Genomic DNA, 27,103 nt, shown 5'->3' with positions numbered 1-27,103 from the left:
TGCAGCAGACAGATAACTGGCATATGATTTTCCACACCTGTGGGGCCCTGCTACAATAGGCTAACTGCCTGTGCAAGTACCTTATGATAATTATGTAAATGTACTGTGCTCAGAAAATTGCAGATCAACTCATTGCACTTTTGACAAATATTGGACTGCAACTAGGGGCTACCTGTATGTTGAACACCAAAACCAGCATGCGGTAGATGGGGCTGTGCAATCCCAGAACCATAGGACCAGAGGAAAGCTATGTAGCTCTGTCATCCAGGTGAGAATGATTGCGGATAATTGGGGCAACTCATAGATTGTGTGTGTGTGCATGTACTTTGTGTACTGTCACGTTTTGGGATTCTTTTTGATTATTTAACATGGGTGGAATTTTGGGTAATTTTGTATTAAGATATTGTGAATAAGTTAAGTTAAATTCAACTCAACAGAGATTAAATTCATAATGTACAGTGTCTGAGATGCAGATTAGAATTCATCACATAAGGAATTAGACCCAGTTGAAGTGTCTATCCAGGATAGTTTTTCTCACCTATTGCATCAGGTTGAAACTATGTGATTTGTTAACACATGCCAGAGAGGAGATTGGGCAATATGCTGGTATGAATTAGTTCATGTGACTCAGCAGGGAGTGCTGCTGGGGAAGCTCACACCTCAGAAGGCAGTAGAGTTTGATTGGCACCTTAAATGGCCAATCTCAGGGTATGGTGAGTTGGGGGAATGTCAGAGATCAATGTTTTGACTTCCTTCCCAGCTAAGAAAGGAACCAAAGAAGCACACAGGATAGTCTGCAAGAATCACTGTGGTTACTGACTTGTAAAAGTGAAGCTGAGGCTAAGTTTGCATAATTTATTTTTCTTGCTGCAAGGAGCAATAGCAATTAGTTTGAATTTCACTGAAGATTCATTTGTCTGATGTGTTGAAGTATTCTTTTTTTTACAAGTGTAAAGTATGAAGATGAAGTAACGGAGAGGGTTGATGAGGGTCGTGCGGTTGATGTTGTGTATATGGACTTTCAAAGGGCATTTGATAAGGTTCCACATAATAGATTTGTTAACAGAATTAGAGCCCATGGGATTAAAGGGACAGTGGCAGCGTGGATACAGAATTGGCTAAGGGACGGAAAGCAGAGAGTAGTGGTGAACGGTTGTTTTTCAGACTGGAGGGAAGTATACAGTGGTGTTCCCCAGGGGTCAGTATTAGGACCACTGCTGTTTGATATATATTAATGATCTGAATTTGGGAATAATTTCAAAGTTTGCAGATGACACGAAACTCGGAAATGTAGTAAACAATGAGGAGGATAGTAACAGACTTCAGGAGGACATCGACAGACTGGTGAAATGAGCAGGCGCATGGCAGATGAAATTTAGCACAGAGAAGTGTGAAGTGATGCATTTTGATAGCAAGAATGAGGAGAGGCAATATAAACTAAATGCTGAATGCTGCATTTTAAAAGGGGGTGCAGGAACAGAGAGACTGGGGGCGGTGTACTTAGACAAATCTTTGAAGGTGGCAGGACAAGTTGAGAAGGCATACGGGATCCTTGGCTTTACTAATAGAGGCATAGAATACAAAAGCATGGAAGCTGTGGTAACCTTTATAAATCACTGGTTAGGCCTCAGCTGGAGTATTGTGTTCAATTCTGGGCACCGCACTTTAGGAAGGATGTCAAGGCCTTAGAGAGGGTGCAGAGGAGATTTACTATAATGGTGCTAGGGATGAGGGACTTCAGTTATGTAGAGAGACTGGAGAAGCTGGGGTTGTTCTCCTTGGAACAGAGAATGTTAAGAGGAGATTTGATAGAGGCGATCAAAATCAAAGGAGAAACTGTTTCCTGTGACAGTAGGGTCAGTAATCAGAGGACACAGATTTAAGGTAATTGGCAAAAAAAACAGGCGACATGGACATGTTGGGCCGAAGGGCCTGTTTCCATGTTGTAAACTTCTATGATTCTATGGTGTTCTGTTCAGTGCTGTACATTGTATAAAGTAAACTAGCTTCCTGGCTCACAACAGCTCACTACAGTGATCATCAGTCTGTTTTTCAGAAGATAGGGGAAACCTATGTGGGGATGTGTGTGAAGTTACAGTATCCAATTCGCATAAGGAGTTTCATTGTTACAACCCATAAGTCATGCTATCATGTGACTCGACATTCGGCAGTGACAGTTAACTCCTAATTCTAAGGCAGTCTATGGCGACACCATTTTAGCCACATGCATCAATTTTAATAGAAAACAATTAACACACGATACAGATAAATGTACTTCATGTGTATATTTATGTAACCAACAGCTACTGCCAATCAGTGTGAAACTGCGCGGTCTTTCTCTTTCACCAAAGTTTGGAATTCTGGAATGAATTTATCAGGCACAGACATCTTACTGCAGCTTCTGTGTTTTTGTCCAGTATTTGGGAGCAGAACTTTGACTTCATCAGCATGGTTGCTGAGGATGTTGACTCGTTCAGCAAGACATGACATCCCACCCCTGCTCTCCATCCAGAACATGGCAAAGGGCAAGCAGCATGCTGCCCTGTAGTGGTTATTCCAGTTGGTCGAACTGACCATGATGACAACTCTTTTCTCTATACAATGTTGCTGGTGTTTCCATGTTGAAGTCTTGCATTTTCATCTGCGTTAAACACCATTTTAGCAGATAATCAATAAGCAGTAACCAAGTAGGTAAAGCACACACAACGATCAGCTTTCGGGAAGTTCAAACATTTACCAGTTTGAACAAGAAAAGCATTGTGGTATTAGAATTGCATTGGAATGAACTCAGTAAAATCCACAGCTAAATATCTATCTAAGTTTGTTTTTTGGTGTTCAGGTTATGTAGATATTGGCCTTGTGATGTTACAGGAAAGGCAGTTGCTTGTTATGAAGTTATTTTCTCTCATTCCCTACAGCAGCTTATTTCAGTTTTCCAGACATCCTTTATTGATACTTCTGTGCCAGAGAATGACTTTTTGCTGGTACTAATGGATTGGGACTACTATCTTATTGCTTTCTTCACAATACAGCTTTTTTTTTGCAGATGTAAACATGGCATTGAACATCTTTTCATATTGTGAGAAAAATTGCAAGTGAATCTCAAGGTGACCTTTACAAGAGAATGACGTGTAAATAGGATTGTACTTGTGGAACATTGATATTTTACATTTGCCAACTCTCTTGTGCTGTTGTCAAAATTCTGATGCTTTTTCCATTCAGAACTGTGCAGCTTTGATAATTTCGTATCTTTTAGTGCATTTGCTATTATCTAGCTCTACATGAATGTTTTTAATGAAAGTTCCACCCCATCATTGTATTTTCAAATATAAGCAATGTGTGCATTCTTGAATACAAGTACTTCAGTTGTGCTGTAAGGTCAGAATTTCTCTGTTCCCCCAGTGGGGAACATGACCACTCAACATCTTTGGGGGCACAAATTATAGAAATCATGAAATTATTTCTGTACTTTTATCTTATTCATTTTTATCCCTTGTCCTTAAAGGATGTTTACAAATAAAATTATATAATATTTATAACCTGCTCCAGACTTTCCATTGTTTCTCTATTGTGCAGTTTTGATTTTTAAAATTTTTTCGTGACTCCTCCCCCCTCCTCCTCCAACACCTCCTGAAGAGACTGACACATGTTGGGGTATGGTTCCACCAGTACCCCTCTAATGGCTAGTCCAAGTGGCCATTCCCCACATGTAAGTGCTGGCAGGCTAATAGACCACAGGGAGCATTACAGCTGAGCCCACTCTCGTTATCGTCTGAAGTTCTATCTAAACCAGGAATTCTTGTGGCTTATTTTTTTTTCTCCTTCATAGCCTGAGGGCCACTAGTACCATGGCTGAAATCAGCTGACCCAGTACAGAGCAGTAACAGGACTTGCACCCTGTGGCCTGTGTGATTTACTGTTATGCCCAGTGATGGCTTTACCCTCCAGACCACTAAAGGAGCTTTTTTCTTCCTTATGGTGTTTCCTTCATTAGTTATGCCACATGTCTCTCGTTTCTCACACCCATCCAATCTGCTTTTTTTTGTTCTCTCCCGCTCTTCCTTGTTTCTATCAATCCCTCTACCACTTTACTGTCATCTCCTCTTTCATCCTCCATAAACTCTAACTTGTCCAAGACTCAACTACACAAATCCTGTCCCTTAAAATCCCACTCACCCACGCCTACATTAGCTCCCTATCCCCTCCCCAGTGCACCGAATTTAAAAACCCCCTCCTCATATCCCTTTGTGGCCTTGCCCCCTATTTGCAACCTTCGGTCCTTGAACTCTGGTCTTTTGTGCATTTCCCCCTCTTAATTTGTAGAGCCATCCTTAGCCCTACTTTCCAGAATTTACTTTATAAACCTCACCATTTATACAGTTCTCGGGTTTTGAGAAAAATTCTCAAAACCCATCTTTGTAACAATTCTTTGAGGAAGCTACATGTTTGATGGATGAAGGTATCATGGTAGACATTGTATATTTGGACTTTTTAAAAAACTTTTGACAAGATACCACACAATGGGTTACCAAAGAAGATAAAGTTCTGTGGGATTGGAGAGCAGATCCTGAGTTGTACAGGGAATTGGTTGATAGAGGGTTGTCGGTAATGGTGGCAGCTCTGTGTTGAGACCGGTCACAAGTGGATTGCCGCAGGGACTGGTGTTGGGACCATTACTCTTCACGATCTATACCAATGATCGGGTGAAGGATTTCGGGGTACTGTCCGCAAGTTCTTGGATGACATGAACATCAGTGTGGTGTCGGAACCCTTGAGGAGAAAAAAAATTACAATCTCTTCTAAACGCACTGGGGGAATGGGCCAGCATCTAGCAGATGACAGTTAATATTGATAAATGTAGTGTAATCGGTGTGAGGAGGGCTAATACCAAGCATGTGTATAACATTGCTGGGCTCTGAATTAAAGTCTTTTGAGAAGGAAAGAGACCTGGGTGCTGTGATGCACAAGTGTCTAATGACCCACGGCCAGTGTAGAGAGGCTATAGTGAAAGCAAGTAGAGTATTGGGATATATAGCTAGGGTGATTCAATATAAAACAAAAAGCACCATAATATCTTTATACATGATCTTGGTTAGGCCTCATCTGGACTACTGTGTCCAGTTGTGGTCCCCTCACTTAGTAGGAGATAATAGAGGTCCTGGAAAAGGTTTAAAGGAGAGGCACTACAATAATACCTAGTTTGTTGTCACAATAAGCTCGGCAAGCTGAATCTTTTTACTCTAGAAAAGTATAGACTTTGGGGAAATTTGATTGAAGTATTTAAAATGATGAAGGGACCAGACTGTACATGTAGACAGATTATTTGAATTAGATTAAATTAGGGAGAACAAGGGGATATGTATATAAATTATGCAAAGATAGAGCTAGATTAGATGTCGGGAGGTTTTTCTTTTCCCAGAGGATCACTGACCTTTGGAATAAGATGCCAGCTCATGCACTGTGCAGATTAGCTTCAATTCCTGTATTTTGAAATAATCCACATTTGGCAGAACAAGGGACTTTTGTTCTCAGAAGACCTTAAAGTGTTGTTATCACCTTTCTAAAGTTTTGTGGAAAGGAAAGTAAAACCTGTTTGTTATGTCATACATTAGAGATAACACAGTGAATGTGGTTCCTCAGGATTTATACTGAGGGTAGTCTTTGGTAAGCTACTCCATACACTTGTAAATTGCCCATCTGATATCTGTGCTGAATGTATAACTTAGCTAAGTCTGGGCAGAGGTTCACTTCAACCACTTTATGATGACCTTGTGCAATTTTCATGAATTCCCATCTCTAATCTGTACCACGGTCAGGAGGTTGATATCAGGTGGTTAATACTGCCAGTGGCTTTGCAGTTCATATTTAATAATTCAGAACACATTACCTTCAAATCTACAACCAATACAGCTTTACATTAATAACGTGGCTTTTGGTTCCCAGAGATTTCTACCTGCAGTTGTAATCTTAACTTCCTACTCATTCTGGTCTCATTAGTTTGAAATTAGCTGTTGGGGTCCTTTCGTGGGGATAACTGTAGTGAGGGAGGAAGGAATTTCCTTCTAAAAATCAAATTTTTTTTGTCAATAATTCAGAGCTTTATGTTTATTTTGAAATGAACAGCTTTTATTTGCTAAATACAATAAAATGGAAAATTAATCATTTAGAAGCCTCTGTCTTGAGCTTGCTTATTTATATAATGAAGATTGGCACAGGAAATATGGTCGAGTTAATTGTTACTTGGATGCAGTCAGTTTCCTTATGACTCATATCTGGCAGTAGCAGACTCCTTGCATTTATTAACTGCATCAGCTCTGCTTAGTTTGTATTTTGGCTGATCGCACTTCAGAATTTTTCTTTTAAACTTCTGCATTTGTAGTACAAGAATTAGGATAAAAGATGATCTCTCCCTTTACAATATTAAATTGCCTCGTGCAGGAGTACCTGTAACATTTTAGCAACAGTTAGAGACTACAAAATGAGCATATGATCTTTCACATGATGGAGCTGTTTAGCACAATTGGAACCTCCCTAGAGCTTATTTCTTTGTCTTCATATCTTTTTTTCATTTCTGTCTGTATTCCACTCTTTCTTTCTAACTTGCACACCTTTTCCCTCACCTCTATCTGTTCCATTGTTTTGTTGCCTTATTTTTCCCTTCCTCATTAAATATCATTTTTTATATAAAAAAATGCGATGGCCTAATCTCCCTATGGCAGCACAAAATGGACCTTACCAAGGCCAATGTTGCAAAGTATATTTCAAAACGGGCAGTGAATGAACAGCCAGGGTTCGGGAACAGCGTGACACTTGCGTGGCGAAGGGAGAGGTCTATTTGTTGGCCTATGTTCCTTGAAAGAATTCTATATATAGAATGAATTGTATTGGTAGTGAATGTTGTGACTTGTCGATTGTGAATTCTCATCAACTTTAAATGTTTTAAAAAATATTTTTAGTTTGATTATTCACTAGTTGTATTTATAGAAGGTTTCTTGTGCATAAACAATTCTGCCCAAAATGCAATGCAAGACAAACCTTTATCTCTGATACAGCTGCCATGATTGTTTTTCACCGACTCCACTATATATCAATTTTTTTTAAAGGAAGTAGTAATTTACAGTCTCAAACCTGCCCATGATAAACACTGCACACTAAAAGCTTGTGTGCTGTTAAGCTCCAGCTATAGCTTGCCCCTTTCTGTGGCTCTACTTGGTGCAGGCTCCGATTGCTCCCTGCCTTTCCATTTGCAACATTCCATGCTGCAATGTAGAGAAGGGACTCAGGTGCTGACTCTGTTTCTAGAACATCTACTTCAGTGCCATATTGACCATTTAAAGCAATTTGCTGTAGCGTGAGCTTTTCACTTTTGGAAAAAGACCAAACCAGCAAAACGGTTGATCGATCAGTATTACGGGTAGTGGTTAAGTCTTAGACCAATCAATTCTGATTCCAAACTTTGCGGTCCGGTCCCTTTTGAATAGATGGCAAAGGGCTTTGGCAGGTCCTGTTCGTTTTGAACAAAAAGCCAATACAGCACAGCAAAAGTCTATGATAAATGTGTTAGTTACTGATTTGAATTCCAGCTCGTGTCTCAGCAGTTATTTCCATTATAATTCTGTGTATATACGCATTGAATTCTGAGGTTATAATGTATCCTTAACTAACATCTGACTTGACATGGTATGTAGGGCATTAAATTGGGCCATGTAGCGCCCGTTGTTTCGGACCGCAAAGTTTTGATTTCAGCATTGATTGGTCTAAGACTTAACCGCTATCCATAATAATGATCTATCAACAGTTATGCTAGTTTGGTCTTTTTCCAAAAGTGAAAAGCTCAGGTTACAGCAAGTTGCTTTAAATGGCCAATTGGTCAAATTAAAGATGGCATCTTGGCTGTGCATGCACGTTTCCAGCGTGACGTGTACCGGATGCCATCTTGATATGGGAGTTAGCGCAGGCGCAGATAACGAACGCCAGAAGCATGTAAAGTAAGGAGAAAATGGATACAATCAGTGTGCAACGCTGATTTAAAGTGGTAAGTCCCACAGTCATGTCTAATGCTCAACTCAACGCATGGTCTTAACCCCGACCATCTGAACATGTCTTAGAATGCCTGGAGGACCCCTGCTAGTGTTATTTAAAGGGACCATGCAGGATTTACAGGTTAGTGGCTGGATTATTGCTTCTGGCTGCAGAGACATTTGTAACTGTTTTTGGAGGTCTCCTATACTTGAATACTAGGACGTGGGGATATGGCCTAACATTTAGAGTCAGGACGTGCAGGAGTGAAGTTAGGAAATGCTTCTACACACAAAGGGTGGGAGAAGTTTGGAACGCTCTTCTGCAAACGGCAGTTGATGCTAGCTCAATTGTGAATTCTAAATCTGAGATAGATTTCTGTGAACCAAGGGTATTAAGGGATATGGGGCTAAGGTGGGTATATGGAGTTAGGTCACATGTCCACCATGATCTCATTGAATGGCGGAGCAGGCTCGAGGGGCTAAATACCTGCCACTTGCTGCCTCCTGCTATGCGCCACCTTCTGCAAGAAAGTGGGACGTGTGTCTGGGTGATGTGCCTGTCATGGTTGAATAGCTGCCAATGTGTGTGGCCTGTGAGTTGTGGGTGGGTGGCTTGCAACAGCGGTAATGTGTAAAGATGAGAGGAAGCATCTGATTAGAAGAGTTGAGTACTGATGGAAAGAGTTTGTTGGTATGTGGGTATTGGGGGATGGGGTGTAGTGCGTGGAGCAGTGGATACGGCTAGTGGTGCAATTGGTAGGAGATGCCACTTGACGGTTGACCTCACTCACCTTGACCACTCGTGCTGGTGGAAAGTGCAAATTGCATTGAATCCTCATTTTAACGCTGATTCGGAACGCTGCTTGAAGGTAAGTCCACTGCCAGGTTCCCTCTAATTTTTTTTGGCCATGTGTGGAATGAATTTGGGTTTGTGCACCGATACAAAGGCTCTGTGTACCACCGTGAAAAAAATCACAACTTGAAATAGAACATCTTTTTAGAAAACATTATTCAGGGTATATAACAAACAGAACAAATGTACAAAATAATGGATAATCGTAACAAGTTAATGTTATATTGGCTGATAAATTTATATAATTTATGAAATGGGTTTCTTAAGTTGCACTAGGATTGAGCAGACCAGTCTCGTTATATTTTATTAAAAATTATCTGATGGGAACAATTCTAATCAGCTTAATGACTCCAATTCAATCAGAAATATATCATGTGCAATCAGAATATTTAAATTGAGTCAGAAATACAAAACAGCTGTCAAGTCAGTCATTGTGAATTTGATGATAGGGAACAGTTTAATTAAAGCTTTTCCCTCCCCCCCTCCATTGACTCCTCAGCAGGGTTTAAAAAATTATTGCATTCCAATTGTACATCTTGCAGGTCTCATTGGTTTTGGCTGCTTCTACGTATGGGCCCCTCATCTCTGATTGGGTGGCGATGCCTGGCCTCTGATTGGATGGCGATGCCTGGCCTCCGGGTGGATAGGTAGTCCGGTCTGTGATTGGCCACTGACAAACACATCGGTTTCGATTTTACTTCCTGGTCTGGTTTCTGCGCATCTCAATCAGCTGCTTGCCAACTGCATTTCCTCGCACAGCGGTAAACAATTCAGTGCCTGGGGCCGGAGCTGCGGGATCGGACACTTGGACCTCTGGACACTCCTGAGCACCAGAGGCAGAGCACCCCGCCTGGAGTGGAGCATTGGGGACTGTGGAGGCAGAGCTGGAGAGGGGCCTGAGGTCCAGGCACTGGTCGGTGTGGGAGAGGGACCTGAGACTGGTCAATGTGAGAGAGGGGCCGAGAACATTGGTTTGGTGCGCAGACGGAATGTTTAAGTGCGCAGCCCAAAACAGACAGCTGCGTGGCTGTGCACGCGCGCAGCTTAGAGGGAACAGTGGTCCTCAGGCCTCACAAAAGCCTCGACCTGCCTGTGCAGGGGCCATTGGGTGTGGGGTAATAGCAGATCGCGCTACCCCCGCCAATAATAGGCCCTATCCAATTTTTTCCCCTTCGTGTTTAATTGTTTATGAACGTATTTCATTTGTCACTGTATGACAGTTTGTACATGGTGTACCTTATTAAAGAATAGATTTTAGTGATAGGCAAACATGCATGTCTCCGTTAGAATGAATGACTATTATAGTGGTGCTCGAAGCACCATTTGCAATTATAACTGATACGACAGAACTGTTGGTGAAAATCCAAGAGGACTTCCTAAACAAGGATACTCAAAATTTTATGGCAAACAGTACATTTAGACACCTCCCTTTTTTCTCCCCTGGCTGGTATTTCTTTCCTCCATCCGATCAGCAACTAAATACAATTCTTCCTGCTCTAACTTGTATTCACTACACCCAGCATAAGAGGAATGTCTTATTGTACTGCGAGTGATAGCAGAACTGGAGATCCTTACTGAACATCTTATTTTTCTGATTCTAGAGCATCTATATGAATTCCTTCAGTGTGATTCGTTCACTAACCTGTCTGGAGGAAAACTTTAAATGTAGGAGGACTTTCTCTTTTTTTTTCCTTAACACTTTTAACGTAAGTGAGATCAATATTGCTAACTGTTAAGAAAGCACAATAATGTCATGCTTGAGTTTTAAACTTTAGTTTGCCCTTTATGCAGTTACCTGGCTACTTTCCTTAGGTGCCTTTGTTTTTAAGCTCTCCATTTATATCTCTGGAACTGTATAATCTTTTGTCAATCTCTGGAAATTAATGGTGAATTAAATTATCCAGGCAGCAAAAGTCTAACTGGTATAGTATATTACCTTTTTCTGGCCAATTCTGGTCTCTCATTTCCAGTTCCAGCACAATATATTCTGCATAGTCCATTGACTAGTAAACAACTGTTTGACAATAAAACATGCACATGCCAGAGTGGTTGTATGGTGTTGTTGTCTTTCAGTTTCAAGTCACTCCATCAGCAGTAATACACTTGGTTCTAATGACAGGCCACCACAATACTGCAGCTTCCTCCTCAGTACTCTAGTTGCATTACAACAGAAAATTAACCCATTTTATTAAACACCCAATGATTATATGATCTCAATTAATTTCTAGGATTAGATGACATTCATAAACCCTTGAATTTTTGCTCTGAGCTAGACATCCTCTGAAATCCTCAATTGAATTAATAAACCTCTGTGAGGTAGAAGTTTTATATTATAATGTCGATAGCAGTCATTCCATACGTGTTGAAGCATTTCAGTACCCAAACTCTAATAAAAGGTGACAAATATTACCCAAAAGTGCTTCACTGGCTAAATCATTTTTTTTCATTTTGGGCTGTAACATTTTTAATAGATTTCTGTGACAGGCTTGAAACATTTTGATTTGACAGGTGTAATAAATCTGTCACAAGAGGCTTAATATAACCTAGCAGATACAAAAAATTAATTTTAGCAGACTGTGTGCCATAAAAATGGACTAATAGGGTGTATAAATTCACCTTGATGGGTCAAATAAATTTTTCATGGCAGTTTTGAAGAGGGAGTCTTGTCACATTATACACATCGAAGTTCTAGCCCTCATCTTCTGAATTTCCTATCCCATCTGAGTGCAGTTTGACCTGTTCAGACTCTTGGCTCTGTTGGACCCAGTACAACAGTGGCTTTAAGGATGGGTAATTTGTCAGAGAGTAAACTTAAATAGCATATTATAAGTGGATTTACAAGAATGTATACTGAACTGTAAGAAATAAAACAAATTTAAAAGTTTTTTTAAAAAATGCAATTAGGAAGTCTAAGTTTGTGAAAAGTAGGCAGACTTACAAACAAAAATACAGATAGAGCTACAAATTTTATGACCAAGTGGAAAGCATAGGGATGAGAAAGGATACAGAGAAGGACAGACTTTGGGAAAGAGGGAAGAGATTCTGAGATCAGCAGATAATGTCTGAGCCACAAAGAAAGATAGAGGGAAATATGGTGACAACATGCAAAATCATACAACATTTCTTTGGCCATTATTTTAAGTGTCAAACCTGCATCTTAAAGGGTTAACACTTCCATTAAAATAGACAAATGCTTTTTTGATGGGAAATGCTATGGACAATCAACTAGTTTACTATAAAAGGCTTAATCTATTTTGCTGTCACAGACTTAGTGAATTTGCCATAAAATGCTTAATAAAATGATGTGCACAAAAAAACTGTCCAGTCATTCATGAGGGTGGTTTGCAAGAGCTTATTGGCATCTTTATGCTTGTTTGTTGTGTCCATGTCCATGATATTTTACAGAAAGATTTGGATTTGGCAAATATGTTGCAATTAGCTTACTTCCAGTTGCACAAGCACATTGTATAATGACTATTCATGGGACTTACAATGATTGAAGGTGTCTGTTATATCTTAAAATCATCATGCCTCTCCATTCTCTCTCTCTCCCTCCCTCTGTGTGTGTGTGTGTGTGTGTGTGTGTGTGTGTGTGTGTCTGTCTGTCTGTCTGTTTCTCTATCATTTCTGTTTAATAGGATATATAGACAATTGGTAACCCTGCAAATGTGGCCAGTATCTGTATTAAAAGCATTACCCCTTTCCATTTGGTAACTTTGCAGACTCTGCAATTTAGTGTGTGTGTGTGTCTCTCTCTTTTTCTCTCTGTGTCTCTCCATATTTTAGCAAGCTTTTTCCTCCCATTATAAACTCGACATTTAATTTACTTTTCTGTTTTTTTTTTTAAATCTTGTTTCTTGTTAGGGTTTCTAATGGCCTGGCTTATAGCAAAATATTAAAACTGGACCAATTTGAATAGTTCCAGATGATGCAAATCCATCCTCAATATGAAGTTCAGCAGCTTCATATTGAGGATAGCAACGAAGGGAACACCCAGTCATAAGTTTTGAAAGAGTCTAACTAAATATCTTGGACACTACAATCCACTTTTAGTGATCACAGTTTGTAACTACAGTGATGAAAAAATGCTCAAAACAACCTTGCTACGACCTAATTAGTTGAGAATTTTCCATTGGTAGTGATCAATTTTGTTCTTGAATCCCTGTTACTGAGTAGATTAGCAGCACTCAGCAGTATTTTAAAACTAAAGTATATAGTATATAGTATACTAATTTAGTTTTGAAAAACTGCAGCATGGTGCCTCTTAACTTTATGTATTGCTCATTCTGTTGCTAGAATTTTCTATCTTTACTCTCTGGCTTTTGTTTTGAATATTATCAAATATTTTAATGCGGAAAGTGTCAAGTTGCAACATTTAAATTACTTTTTACCTGAAGGGATTGTAATCACGGGTCTTTTGAGTGTCTGACTCATACAACTGCACAGCTAATAGGTACTTCACACATATTGGCCCATGCAGCAATGTCAGAACATTTGTGTTGCCTTATGATGCATTATAATACATTGCATTAACTTTTACTCTGAATTCTGTCATGCATTTAAAAACTGCAATAGCCTAAATCTACTTTTAGTAATAAACTTTGAAACTTAGTGCTGGTGGTGTAAATGAGTTTAGAACAGTTGAAAATGGTAGGCTAAACCTATTGTCATCTGCCTCTTAATTTATCAAATTGGCATTTTGGTTTAATTAGCAGTAACCATTTACCGCTATGCTAAAGCCGTAGTGGGGAGAACGAAGAGTGGCACTACTAGCGGTATTTTTGTGGCAGAGTATCATTTTCTGCTCGTTGGGAATTGGGCCGGAAAATTGCCGGCAGTCTGTATATGGATTTCATTGTGAATTAAGTCATTCAAGAAATTTGTTTTTGTTTGGAAATCAGCAAAATGTATAAAATTTTCCTCTTGTTTCATCTTGAGCTTGTGACAATTACAGGTTATTGAAATGGAAATGTGGTGGAAGTCCTATGGTTTGAGTTGTGTATGTGTAGATCAATGATGTGAATTCTCCTTTGTAATAGGTGGTACCGTGTTGTGGAAGATGTTAACGTACCCCCCAACTCGTAGAGCGCTGATAGTTGGATGTGGAATGCAGCTGTTTCAGCAACTTTCTGGTATCAACACTGTCATGTATGTACCCAATTCCCTCCTAAAATTATGCTACCAAGATTCTCTAAATGTTGATATGTTTTTTAAATGCTTTATTCTCCGTAATGTTTCAAATAATATTATAAATTAGGAGTTAAATTTTTTTGTGTTTACTGACAATGCCCTTATAAAGAACTTTTGAGTGTGCTATGGCTGATAAGCCAGGGCAGCTTTTGAAATGCTGTACAAAACATGTAATGTCCTTAAATGTGTTTTGTAGGATAGTGTTGACTGGTTAATTGTGTAATTTGTATTCTGTTGCTGTAGAACTGAATCATTGAAGTACCAAATTCAGAAATAACCAAACATTCTGAGGAATTTCAGCATGTTGATGGAATCCTAAAATGTCATAGTACAGAAACTGGCAAATTGGTTCATCAAGTATATGCCATTTTTTAATCCACATCAATCACTTAGTCTAATCTCACTCTACTGCTTGGTCTCCATATCATTTAATATTCCATTTAAAGTGGCTAAGTCTTTTTTAAAAGAATTTCTGAAATATGCTTCAAGTTCTAACTAACTCTTATGTAATTTTTTTCATATTACTTTTAATTTAAAAAGTCAATACAGTAATTAAGACATTTTAGTGTTTTAATAAACAATGTTAGGAGACTTTTGTACAAGCCAATCTGAAGAACTGGATTAATTTTTTTTTATTCATTCTTGGGTTGTGGGGGTCACTGTCAAGGCTGGTACTTATTGCCCATCCCTAGTTGTCCTGAGAAGGTGGTGGTGGGCTGCTTTCTAGAACTGCTACGGTGTAGCAGTTTGATACAACTGAGTGGCTTGCTAGGCCACTTCAGAGGGCAGTTAGCCTGGAACTGGAGTCACATATAGGCCAGCCTGGGTAAGGACATCAGGTTTCCTTCCTTAAAGATATGTGGTACTGTTTTAAGACAATTCGACATATCTGTAAAATCACCAATTTTTCAAGCCTACTATTTTCAATGTGTTATTGAAATAGCATACAGTTTATTTGTCCTTTTTTTAAGTCAAAGAATATAGGTAATTAAGCTAATAACGCACCTAATCAAGCAATAGGGTACAAATCCCAAAGATGCATACTTTGTTGTACTTCTCGTAATGAAACTGTGTGCATTCAATTGCCCTTTTTTTGAATGCTCATTAAATTCAAAGATTTATAACATTGCGAATGTAAACTCAACGACTAGACTGTATTTTGTAAATGCAGTAAACAATTAATTAATTCTGTCGGTGCATTAACAGTATATGTTTAGTGTTGGTGTAAAGCAGTTTTAGCTTTTCACTGACACCAAGAGGTCCTGTTTGCCCTCTCAGGTAGAGCTAAAAGATCCCATGGCACTTGTCAAAGAAGACTGGGGAAATTTCTCCCGATGTCCTGGCCAATGTTTATCCCTCAATGAACACCACCAAAAACAGATTATCTGGTTGTTGCTGTTTGTGGGACCTTGCTGCATGCAAAATGGCTGCTCTGTTTCTCTACATTACATTTAAATATTCAAACTGCTGGGAGTGAGCTCTGCACATACAAGTATCCAGTCATGTGCTGCGCTTTCTCTTAAACAGGAAAGCGACGGTTCCAGCCATTCAGGAGCCAAGGAATGTAAACATGTTTCTGTTCCCAACCAGGAGTATTACTTGAACTGTGCTCAGTAGTTTCTTTGTCAGAAGGTTACATACACCTCAGCTGTTGCTCACAATGATGAATTGAAGCTGCTATACAAGGGGGAGGGGGAGGTGGGGGGAAGGTGTGCACAGAAATTAATGGATGCAGGGAGAGGATCAATATGAAATCCATCCAACGATTTATTTTCATGCTTATGTGGAGAGTTTTAGGGCTGGAGGAGGTTAAAGAGATGGAGGTGAGGCTATTTAAATACTAGGATGAGAATTTTAAATTTGAGGCGTTGGGGGACCAGGAGACAATGGAGGTCAGCAAGCTCAGGGGTGATGGGTAAGCGGGATTTGATGCGGGATACCGTATGGGCAGCAGCCTTTTGGATGAGCTGAAGTTTATGGAGGGTTGGAGGATGGGAGGCCGTCCAGGAGAGTATTGTAATAGTGCAGTCTGGAGGTACAAAGGCCTGGATGAGGGTTTCAACAGCAGATGGGCTGAGGCTGGGGCAGAGATTGGTGATGTTACAACGATAGAAGTAGGCGGTCTTGCAAGGGCAGTTAAGCCACGTTAGTGTGGGACAGGAGTTGGAAGTGTGGATGACCGTGATAAAAGGCTGCAGAGCGGTAGAGAAGTATGAGGAGAGAGAGTGCAGAGGATATCATTTGTAACTTTGATTATGGCCGTTTTAGTGCTGTGGCAGGGGCAGAAACCAGATTGGAGAGATTGAAACATGCAGATGGGGGGAAAGATGGGCAAGGATTTGGGAGGTGACAAGAAGTTCAAGGACTATGGGGAGGAAGGGGAGGTTGGAGATGGGATGGTCGTTTGCAATGGCAGGGGGTTTGAGTTTTTTGAGGGTGTAATGTGAAGATGGCGGTTTTGAAAGGAAACCATTTACAATGTCGGCTAGAATGGGGGTCAGGAAGGGAAGTTGGGTGGTCAGCAATTAGTGGGAATGGGGTCAAAGGAACAAGGTGTGGGCCTGATAGACAAGGTGAGCTTGAAGGTGGCATGAAGTGTTGCTAATTGTGTGACTTATGGAAAGGACTGTGGGGATTTTGTCTTTTTTACTGGGATATTTCTGCACAAAGTATCTATGCTAATAAAAATGTTATGCAGATGTTCATAGGAAAAAAGAAAACTCTATTTTGAGATATATTTTTGAAATTAATTGAAACTTTCAACCCTCTTATTTAACATATTTCCAAAGGAAGTTTCACTGTGGTCTTTAGAAGTCAGCATGTCTAATTTTGATCAGAGGGATTCTTGATCAAAGAAACATTACTCATCCTTATGAGCTTTATTAAAAGATTTGACTATAACTCATTGACCCATTCCTACAAACTAATACAGATGATCTGATGTCCATGCCCGACTCTAGTGCAGTTGACCAGTAAACATTGCTGTCATGTTTCAGGATCTTTTGATCACAAAGGATTTGTGGGAACAAAAAGAAAAAGCAAAGAAACTGCAGATGCTGGAATACTCCGCAGGCTATTCAGCATCTATGAAGGGAAAAGCAAAGGCAATGTTTTAGGTGTGGGCTGTTTGCCAGAACTGGAAGATATTACAGATGTGAAAAAAATGGATCTCCTCTAAAGTGCTTAAATGAAAAACAGGAGATAATTAAATGGCTTTTTCATGCTTCCGTTTCTACCTCCCTTACCCCACCGCCTCTGCTACTCACACGTTCTGTGTCTTGTAAATGTCATTAATTTCTCTCATTATGCCTTCCATTGTCCCAGTTAATATTACTTCAACCATTCAATTATTTTTTGTTTTCCACTTTAGCATTATATATATCTTTTGTCTTGCGATGCATGCATATTTCCACCCCCTTTCCCTTTATTCTGTTTCTTTATAAATACTGTTCATCTTCTAATTCTGACCAAGGGTCCACACCTGAAATGTTAACTTGTCTGTTCTCTTCGCAGCTGCTGCCCGACCTCCTGTCTCAGTATTTTTTGTTTTTGTATTGGAAAATGAGTTGCTTTAAATATTGTGTTTTAAAGCAAACTATTCCTGCAAGTGATAAAGGTTAAGCTGATAATGAGCTAGCTTCGATGTTTCCTTATAGACTGCAAATAATAAACAATTTGTTAGCTTGTTTCTGTAATTGCTAAATATCTTGCCTCCATTGTGTTTGTAGGTCTTTGATCTGTTTCTGGCTGTTTCTGGCTGTGAACAGTGAGGGATAAAGGAGAATCACAGACGCTGGTAGGCAGTCAAGCTTTTGAAACCGAGAAGCTATGAGGCAGAGAGGCTTCAGCAAAGACTTGTGAAGGTTAGGATTCAGGGGAGTTATTTAAATAGGATGACCCACTAATATGGGGAAGCATAGTGTGTTCATTGTTTTATATTATTACATGAAGACACATTATATTGATTGAAATAAATGAATAAAATTGTATCTGTTCTGTTTCCACATGCTGTGAAATAAAACAACTCAGTGTTTTGTATGAAGCATTATCTCACTAAGTGTTCACTCGGTCCACTTTCAGAGAGATTGAAGCAGCCTTCATGCAAAAGACACAAATTATCCAGTCCAGATCACATGGGGATGCTATTGTTAGATCCCTGGGTTGTGCTACAGGGCAGAGTGAGTTAACTCCCAGAAAGGTAAGGCACTCAGACAGCTTATGGAAGCAACTGATGCCACTGAACCCAAAAAGGTATCCATGTCAGACCAAATTAAGAACAGTTGCCATCTCTTGAGAATGTAAAGAAGCAACTCCAGAATGTAAGGTCTTTTCAACCTCCATTTGAAAAAAAGGTTAACTGCAGGTTAAAGTGTCCGATACCTGTTTAGTTTGGGTGCAGGCATATTTGATTATAAGTCCTTGATTCAATAAAGATGGGTAATCGTCTATTATCTCAATTTTATTTGCCTTTCCTACATAGTATTAAAAGTTCCTTTTTACCCATAGATTTAAGCAATTGGTCGTTGTGTTTGGACACTTTTTTATCCCCCAATTGGACACAGTTTTCCCAATGTTTTCAATTTGTTATTTCACTCATAGTTGGATGGGTCTCCATTTTAAATTTTGATTAGTAGTGAGATTAGTGAAGAATTGTGCCTTCAACCTATCGGTTCATGAAACTGTAAAGTTATCTAGTTCGGGGAAATTTGATTTGTTAAGGAATATGCTGTCCAGAGGGAAGCAATGAAGTCAGCTAGATAAGCAGATAGCAGCATTTGTCTGGGGATGGTTACTGTATATAATATAATATAATATAATTTGTGATCTTTACTGAGATTAAACAACTAAAACTTTATTTCTAAGTTCTCAAAAATATAATTTGCATTTATGAAATGGTACACACAATTTTTTGCTTCATACACCTGTGTCTTTTAATATAGATTGGTAGTTTAGCCATTTGTATGGACTGAATACCACATTTATTTTGGCATCATCAGATTTGCCTATTATTAATGTACTTCTGAAAGCATTCGAAACTCAAGTGTGAAACATAGTTCATATCGATATTTTCTGCTTGTATCAGTCAGATGTAAAAATTGTGAAACAATTGTGGACAATTTAAAATCAGCCTGCTATTTTAAGGTATTAGTCTATTGATGACTCAGTCAGTTTTTGCACTAAAAAAATTTCAAGTTCTCCACTCATTTGAATTGAGCAATGCAAGTAACATAAGTAGGAATTAATGCTTTAAAAAACCTGAATTATCAGATAAATTGAATTAATAGGACGGTACTTCAATGTCTGCATTGCCAATGACTTCTTGTGAGGACTCGTTTATCAAGAATTCCCAGATAAACATTTTTTGTTCAGGATGTCTTGTATCTGTTCATGCCATAGCCATGGTTACTAGACTTAGGATTTTGATTTGAGCCCACACATAAATTTGCTTCATTATTTACAATGACTAGGGTTTCAAACGAGTATACTCCTAGCATAGCATTATTGTATTTTTATTAAAAAAGTGTTACTATTTAACCATGATTCAATTTGAAATATTTAATGTTAACATGATTTCAACATGATTGCAAAAGGAAACGTGCTTATGCATTTTAGTCATTGTAGGTAGAATGCATTGCATTTGAGGAATGCAGGCGTCTTTTCATTTCAGGTGTGAGAATATAATCATTGAGTGACACATAAACCGATTTGTACGTAGCTATTTTCTCAGAATGAAATAACAAACCAGTACCAGTGCTTGAGTATTTTTCTAAAAAGTAAATGAATAATTTCCTAATTTTGTTTTATTACTGAAATCTGGACATTGACTATTAATATGCTCCCCACACAGATTAAAATTGATATTTGAAATAGACCGAGTAACTACAGGCCAGTCAGCCTCATCTCAGTAGGCAAATTATTGGAAACAATTCTGAGGGACAGTATTGATCGTCATTTAGAAAGGCACGGGTTAATCAAGGGCAGTCAGCATGGATTTGTTAAGGGAAGGTCGTGTCTGACTAACTTGATTGAATTTTTTGAGGAGGTAACAAGGGGGGTCGTACAGGGTTGTGCGGTTGATGTGGTCGACATGGATTTTAGCAAGGCTTTAGACAAGGACCCACTGGTCAGAAAAATAAAAGCCCATGGGATCCAAGGGAAAGTGGCAAGTTGGATCCAGAATTGGCTCAGTGACAGGAAGCAAAGGGTAATGGTCGTTAGGTGTTTTTGTGACTGGAAAGCTGTTTCCAGTGGGGTTCCACCGAGCTCAGTACTAGATCACTGGCTTTTTGTGGTATATATTAATGATTTAGACCTAAATGTAGGGGGCATGATTAAGAAGTTTACAGATGATACAAAAATTGGTCGTGTGATTGATAGTGAGGAGGAAAGCTGTAGACTGCAGGAAGATATCAGTGGACTGGTCAGGTGGGCAGAAAAATGGCAAAGGGAATTCAATCCAGAGAAGTGTGAGGTAATGCATTTGGGGAGGACAAACAAGGCAAGGAAATACAGAATAAATGAGAGGATACTGAGAGGTATAGAGGAACAAAGGGACCTTGGAGTGCATGTCCAAAGATCCCTGAAGGTAGCAGGACAGGTAGATAAGGTGGTTAAGAAGGCATATGGGATACTTTTCCTTTATTAGCCAAGGCATAGAATATAAGAGCAGTGAGGTTATGCTAGAACTGTATAAAACGCTAGTTAGGCTACAGCTTGAGTACTGCATACAGTTCTGGTCACCACATTACAGGAAAGATGTGATTGCACTGGAGAGGGTACAGAGGAGATTTACAAGGATGTTGCCAGGACTGGTGAATTTTAGCTATAAGGAAAGATTGGATAGGCTGGGATTGTTTTCATTGGAACAGAGGAGACTGAGGGGAGATTTAATTGAGGTATATAAAATTATGATGGGACCAGATAGAGTGGCTAGGAAGGACCTATTTCCCTTAGCAGAGGGGTAAAGAATTGGGGGCATGGATTTAAAGTAATTAGTAGAAGAATTAGAGGGGAGCTGAGGAGAAAATTTTTCATCCAGAGGGTGGTAGGGGTCTGGAACTCACTGCCTGATAGGGTGGTAGAGGCAGGAACCCTCAACACATTTTAAAAAGTACTTGGATGTGCACTTGAAGTGCTGTATCCTACCGGGCTACAGACCAAATGCTGGAAAGAGAGATTAGGCTGGATAGCTCTTTTTCGGCCGACACAGACACGATGAGCCGAAGGGCCTCCTTTTGTGCTGTAACTTTCCATGATTCTATGAGTATTAGTGGCTTTATTTCTTTTTTGTGAATTGATTTTTAATATTTAAATGCTAGTATTGAAATCTTCTAGACTTTATTTGTTTCAGTCAAGATACAGATATATCAGTAGGAGTAGTTAATTAAAAAAAATCACTGATTAATTGTGTTCACAACGTTCCTGAATTCCCACTGCCTGTGAGTTCTTGATTCTGTTTATATCACTTTTAGTTCTTATGACAAAGGATATGCTGATAGGGATAGATGTTGTAGGGTGGGAGGAGGTTCGTGTGGTGCATAAATACTGATACAGACCAGTTGGGCTAAATGATCTGTTTCTGTGCTGTAAATTCTATTTTATTTTAAATTTAAGTCCCAATTGAGACCATTTTTCTTTTAGTTTGGGGGTACAGTGTAAATCGAGGAATTAGATTACTAGACTACAGGTCAATGCCTGCTAGTTGGGGCAAGGTGCTGCATGTTGGTTGTCCTCAGACCTGAGTTATGTGTGGTGTTGCAGGGCTGGTACTGGAACTATTTTTTAAAAATTTGTACAGTACACCAATGGGAATCTTTTGCTTTTCAAAATATTATCCCAATTGATGGAAGATAAAAAAAAATTGCATTTATATAGCCCCTTTCATAACCTCAGGATCTCCCAAGACGTTTTACAGTCAATGAAGTACATTTGAAGGGTAGTCACTGTTGTCATGTAGGGAAAACGTGGCAGTCAATTTGCGCACAGCAAGCTCCCACAAACAAAAATGAGATAATGGCCAAATAATATGTTTTTAGTGATATTGGTTGAGGAATAAATGTTGGTCAGAACTCCCCTGCTCTTCAAACAGCGCAGTAGAATCTTTTGCATCTACCTGAGCCAACAGACCAACCTCAGTTTAACATTTTGCCCGAAATGCAGCATCTCCGATAATGTAGTACCGCAGTGAAGTGTCAGCCTCGTGGAGGCAGCAGGAGAATTCTCAATCTTGTTTTAAATTGTCGGTAATTCAATTGCAAATTGGGTTGAAATTAACCCCAAATCTCATGAAATTGCTGTTTTTCTTTTGTATCTCTTTTGCGCTGGCTCCTGCTGTTTCCCTATTGAAACTAGAAATTCAAAAGAAATGCCACTTTCCGGAGTAAAATTATTACCATGAGGAGTTTGCTAACATAAACTCACATCCCATCGCTCTACCTTACTGCTGTGTTATCTCGTGTGGCCGGAAATAACTTTGCTGCATTTATATGTGGTTTTAACTAAATATCTGGGCCTAAATTTTAACCCCATGAATGGGTGGGTTGTGGGCGGGTGGGAAGGTGAAAATTGTAAAAAAAAACTAAAACCCAACCCGAACTCGCCTCCAACCCGCCCACTTCTGGTTTTAACGGAGGCGGATCGAGGGGTGGACGACCAACCCACTCTCAGGAGGCGGGCCGGTCAGTGAAAGCTTTTATAGAGGCTGCGGGCCTTGATTTTCACAGGTTTTTTATTTTCAATTCCTGGAGGCTGGGATTCCCGGGCCTTCTACTTCACGCCATGTAAGAGGAGGCGAGAAGGCCCAGATCAGCAGGTAAGTGCTTTTAGAGCACAGCTTGTGGGCCTGAAGGAGCAGGAGTGCTTCCCCCAGGCCCAACAAGCCTACCTGCAGCGATCCCACACGTGCGATCGATAGAGCCCCCCCCCATCCCCCAGTCAGGATGCTTGAATTGACCTCCCAAGTGTAACATTTTTGGAATACCACAAATATTGAGCTATGAATTAGTATCATGAGCTGCTAACAGTAAGATTTTCTTAAGGGCAGTATCTTCGTGCAGTTCATCTCCTCCCCATCATCTGGTGCATTTACTTACAACACTACCACTGATGGCAGCCCCAATTTCCCCAAGTAAGGTTGCTGTTTCTGGGGAGATTGAGACCAACCTAAAGAGATGTTTTTTGAAGCAGTTCTGTAATAGGTTCAGAAGGTTCACTCGGTTAATCCCGGGGATGAGGGGGTGGACATATGAGGAGAGGTTGAGTAGATTGGGACTCTACTCATTGGAGTTCAGAAGAATGAGAGGCGATCTTATTGAAACATATAAGATTGTGAAGGGGCTTGATCGGGTGGATGCGGTAAGGATGTTCCCAAGGATGGGTGAATCTAGAACGAGGGGGCATAATCTTAGAATAAGGGGCTGCTCTTTCAAAACTGAGATGAGGAGAAACTTCTTCACTCAGAGGGTAGTAGGTCTGTGGAATTTGCTGCCCCAGGAAGCTGTGGAAGCTACGTCATTAAATAAATTTAAAACAGAAATAGACAGTTTCCTAGAAGTGAAGGGAATTAGGGGTTACGGGGAGCGGGCAGGAAATTGGACATGAATTTAGATTTGAGGTTAGGATCAGATCAGCCATGATCTTATTGAATGGCGGAGCAGGCTCGAGGGGCCAATTGGCCTACTCCTGCTCCTATTTCTTATGTTCTTAATACAAACGCAGCACTAATTATCTTGCTTGGCAGCTTGTCATTTAAAATTAGGTCCCTGCTTAATAGACAATAATCACAAAGCACAAATCTAAAGCTTCAACAGTGACACCTGGCAGGGATTATTTTTTTTTATTCATTTGTGGTATTTGGGCGTCGCTGGCAAGGCAGCATTTATTGCCCATCCCTAATTGCCCTTGAGAAGGTGGTGGTGAGCCGCCGCCTTGAACCGCTGCAGTCCCTGTGGTGAAGGTTCTCCCACAGTGCTGTTAGGAAGGGAGTTCCAGGATTTTGACCCAGTGACGATGAAGGAACGGCGATATATTTCCAAGTTGGGATGGTGTGTGACTTGGAGGGGAACATGCAGATGGTGGTGTTCCCATGTGCCAGCTGTCCTTGTCCTTCTAGGTGGTAGAGGTCGTGGGTTTGGAAGGTGCTGTCGAAGAATCCTTGGCGAGTTGCTGCAGTGCATCCTGTGGATGGTACACACTGCAGCCATGTTGCGCCGGTGGTGAAGGGAATGAATGTTTAGGGTGGTGGATGGGGTGCCAATCAAGCGGGCTGTTTTGTCCTGGATGGTGTCAAGCTTCTTGAGTGTTGTTGGAGCTGCACTCCTCCAGGCAAGTGGAGGGTATTCCATCACACTCCTGACTTGTGCCTTGTAGATGGTGGAAAGGTTTTGAAGAGTCAGGAGATGAGTCACTCACCGCAGAATATCCAGCCTCTGACCTGCTCTTGTAGCCACAGTATTTATGTGGCTGGTCCAGTTAAGTTTCCAGCTACCAAGTGTAAATTTTTGTATTAATCCTGATTCACGGTTTCTACGTCACTTATATTTTATTTCTGTTCTATCACTGTGGTCAAACTTAGCGTGAACCAAGATAGTGAGTCACCAATCTGTTTGAGTATGGAGGATATCTCAGCTGAGTCCGAACCTGTCCTCGACTCCCAGCGATAGGCTCTAATTCCAGCAAGGATCACGGGATAGTGATCATGATCAGTGTGCCTGCCTGATATTCCCCACTTCAACCCAGGCACACTGAGGCCAACTTCAGTGTGCCAGCTGAGATCAGTTAACTCAGCAGAGTGTAGGAGTTGAACCTGAACCTTCTGATCTGTTATAGGTCAGCTAAACATTACCTTTTACCAACTAAGTTGTTGGAGGTGATTTTTCACATATCCCAGTATTGTATATCATGGTCAAGAAAATGAGCAGACAAACTGCTCCCAGGTTTCTACCAGTGGTGTTCTGTACCTGACTCTGAGGAATTGGAAAAGAGCAACCCAGGTGACTTGCTCCCTGTGTTCTCTCTCTCCTATGTAGAAATGTGCTTGGCTTTTTATCACTGCTTCTTCCTCCTGTTCTTCTCTCTAACTCCCACCCCTTTGCAGGCACAGCTAAGATCAGGAACACGTTGTGTGAAGTCGTGCAAGGGCAAAACCCTTTTCACTACAGTGGTAGAATAAGTTGGAATGCCAGCTTACTGCATTCCACGTTATATTATTTCAACATGGTAATATGAAACGCAACAAAATCCTCCTATATTTCACTTCTGATAAATGACTGAGTGATCTTTGCTGTAGTAAAGAGCCAGCATAGACACGATGGTCTCATGGCCACCTTCTGTGCTGTAAACTTCTATGTTTGTTTCCTTGTAAAAGACAGCAGCAAACATTGTCAGCGGTCTTGAAAGAAGATCAATATGGAGAAAGATGGGAAAGTTAATGATGCATTGATGTGTACTGCCTGTCAAGAAATGTTAACCATTTCAAAATGTCACTATTTTATTCAGTCCCAATATGCTTTATGACCTGGGTTAAAGTCTTTTGCAGCAGACAGTAGGTTGAATCTTGACTAATATTTAGTTACAAGAAGAAAAAAACTGAAAAGGCTAGAAATTGGAAATAATTCATAAAATGATAGAAATATGCAACAGGTTAATCAGCAGCTGACGAGAAAGAAACAGATTAACCCATTAATTACTCTGACTTCAACCTGTTCTCTTTCCAGCCAACCAGTTTTGCTCAGTTTTTGGCTCACTTATCTTCCAATTTCCAGTTATACCAAAGGGTCTACAGCTGAAATGTTAATCTGTATTTTTTTCTTTTCAGTTGTGAAAGGGTGTATTTCCAACAGTTTTGTTTTTATTTCTAATAAATACTGATATTTGGATGTAACTTGAATATTCTTGACATGACCAAATACCTACTCTGCTCAGAATTCAATAAAAGACTTCAAAGTCTGATTACTTGTGGTAATATTTTGAAACTTGCCTGATATTCTTTGAGCCTTTAGTCATTATTTCAATTATTGAGGAGGCACATGTCTACTGTGACTTTGCTCAGAAATGTTTATTTTGAAAGCAGTGCCTGATTTCAGATTCATTCTGACATGGTTGCTTCTTCGACATGGTTGTCAAAGTTTACTTTAGATTGCAGAAGTTGGTCTGTTTTCTGATCTTAGAGGGAGTATCCCAGTAACAGCACGCAACCAGCAAGCTCAAGATAGCTATCAGATTGGGTAAAAATGTGGAAGGAGGCAGAAGTGTCAATTCCTGAAAGGAGCTTGACAAGTCAAACAATTTGTCTGGCAGTCATTGACCTTATTTAAAAAAAACTAAGTCCACAGTAAGAAAACACCATTCGGCCCATCAAACCTGCATCACTTAGAGTCAAAGGATATTTAATCTATCATAATCTCTACCACTCTTCTCCCCTGAATGACTACTTGTTACCCTACTTTAAAGAACACTGAATTCCTTCACCCACCTCCTCTGTGGGTTAGGGGGAGTGCTAGTAATCAAAATCTTCTCATTCTTGTGTTCAGCCCTGTATCCAATGTATCATAAGTTACTTTTCATTTTTGAAAGTCTTCATTAGGATAACTGAATTATTGTTTAATTTGATCAGGTAATGCTTTCATTATGCTTGCTCTTAACCAATTTTTTGGACTTTTAGTGCACAAAATGAACTGGGATGAAAGCTGATGGGACGATCTGGATATTAGTGGCCTGTTAGGGGTGAACAGGATAAATGTAAATAGTGATGCAGCATTCAGATGATGAAGCATTTTTGGGACATAAAATGTTTGTGTTTGACTCTCACTGAGTTTCAAATGCAAGGCTCCAAGAACTATTTAAATCATGTAGATATGCAGTTGCTTTCATTAAAATCCTTTGTGTCAGTTATTTTTGGTTTACTGTGTTTTGCTTATTGTGAAGCACCAGTGCTGTAATTCTCAAAATCAGCTTTTGTGGATTCAATTCATAAAGTGCATTTAATCAAGAAATTACACTGTTGTGTCCAACAAGCACTCACAAATCAATTTGCTTACCC

At 39.9% G+C, this 27,103-nt stretch overlaps 1 protein-coding gene across 3 annotated transcripts in view; it reads left to right on the top strand.

The window, feature by feature from the left end:
* LOC137341588 (proton myo-inositol cotransporter-like) overlaps positions 1–27,103 on the top strand; it is a 112,654-nt gene that overhangs the window by 44,092 nt on the left and 41,459 nt on the right. For 2 of the 3 annotated variants that reach the window (XM_068004817.1, XM_068004816.1), the window contains exon 4: positions 13,914–14,022. The exons of the other annotated variant lie outside the window; for it this stretch is intronic. In XM_068004817.1, coding sequence (XP_067860918.1) covers positions 13,914–14,022 — 109 coding nt within the window. The remainder of the gene's footprint in view (positions 1–13,913; positions 14,023–27,103) is intronic. 3 annotated transcript variants of the gene reach the window in all.

Source organism: Heptranchias perlo, chromosome 24 (genome assembly GCF_035084215.1).
Source record: "Heptranchias perlo isolate sHepPer1 chromosome 24, sHepPer1.hap1, whole genome shotgun sequence".
Taxonomy (NCBI): Eukaryota; Metazoa; Chordata; class Chondrichthyes; order Hexanchiformes; family Hexanchidae; genus Heptranchias; species Heptranchias perlo.
This window is presented reverse-complemented; position numbering and strand designations above follow the sequence as displayed.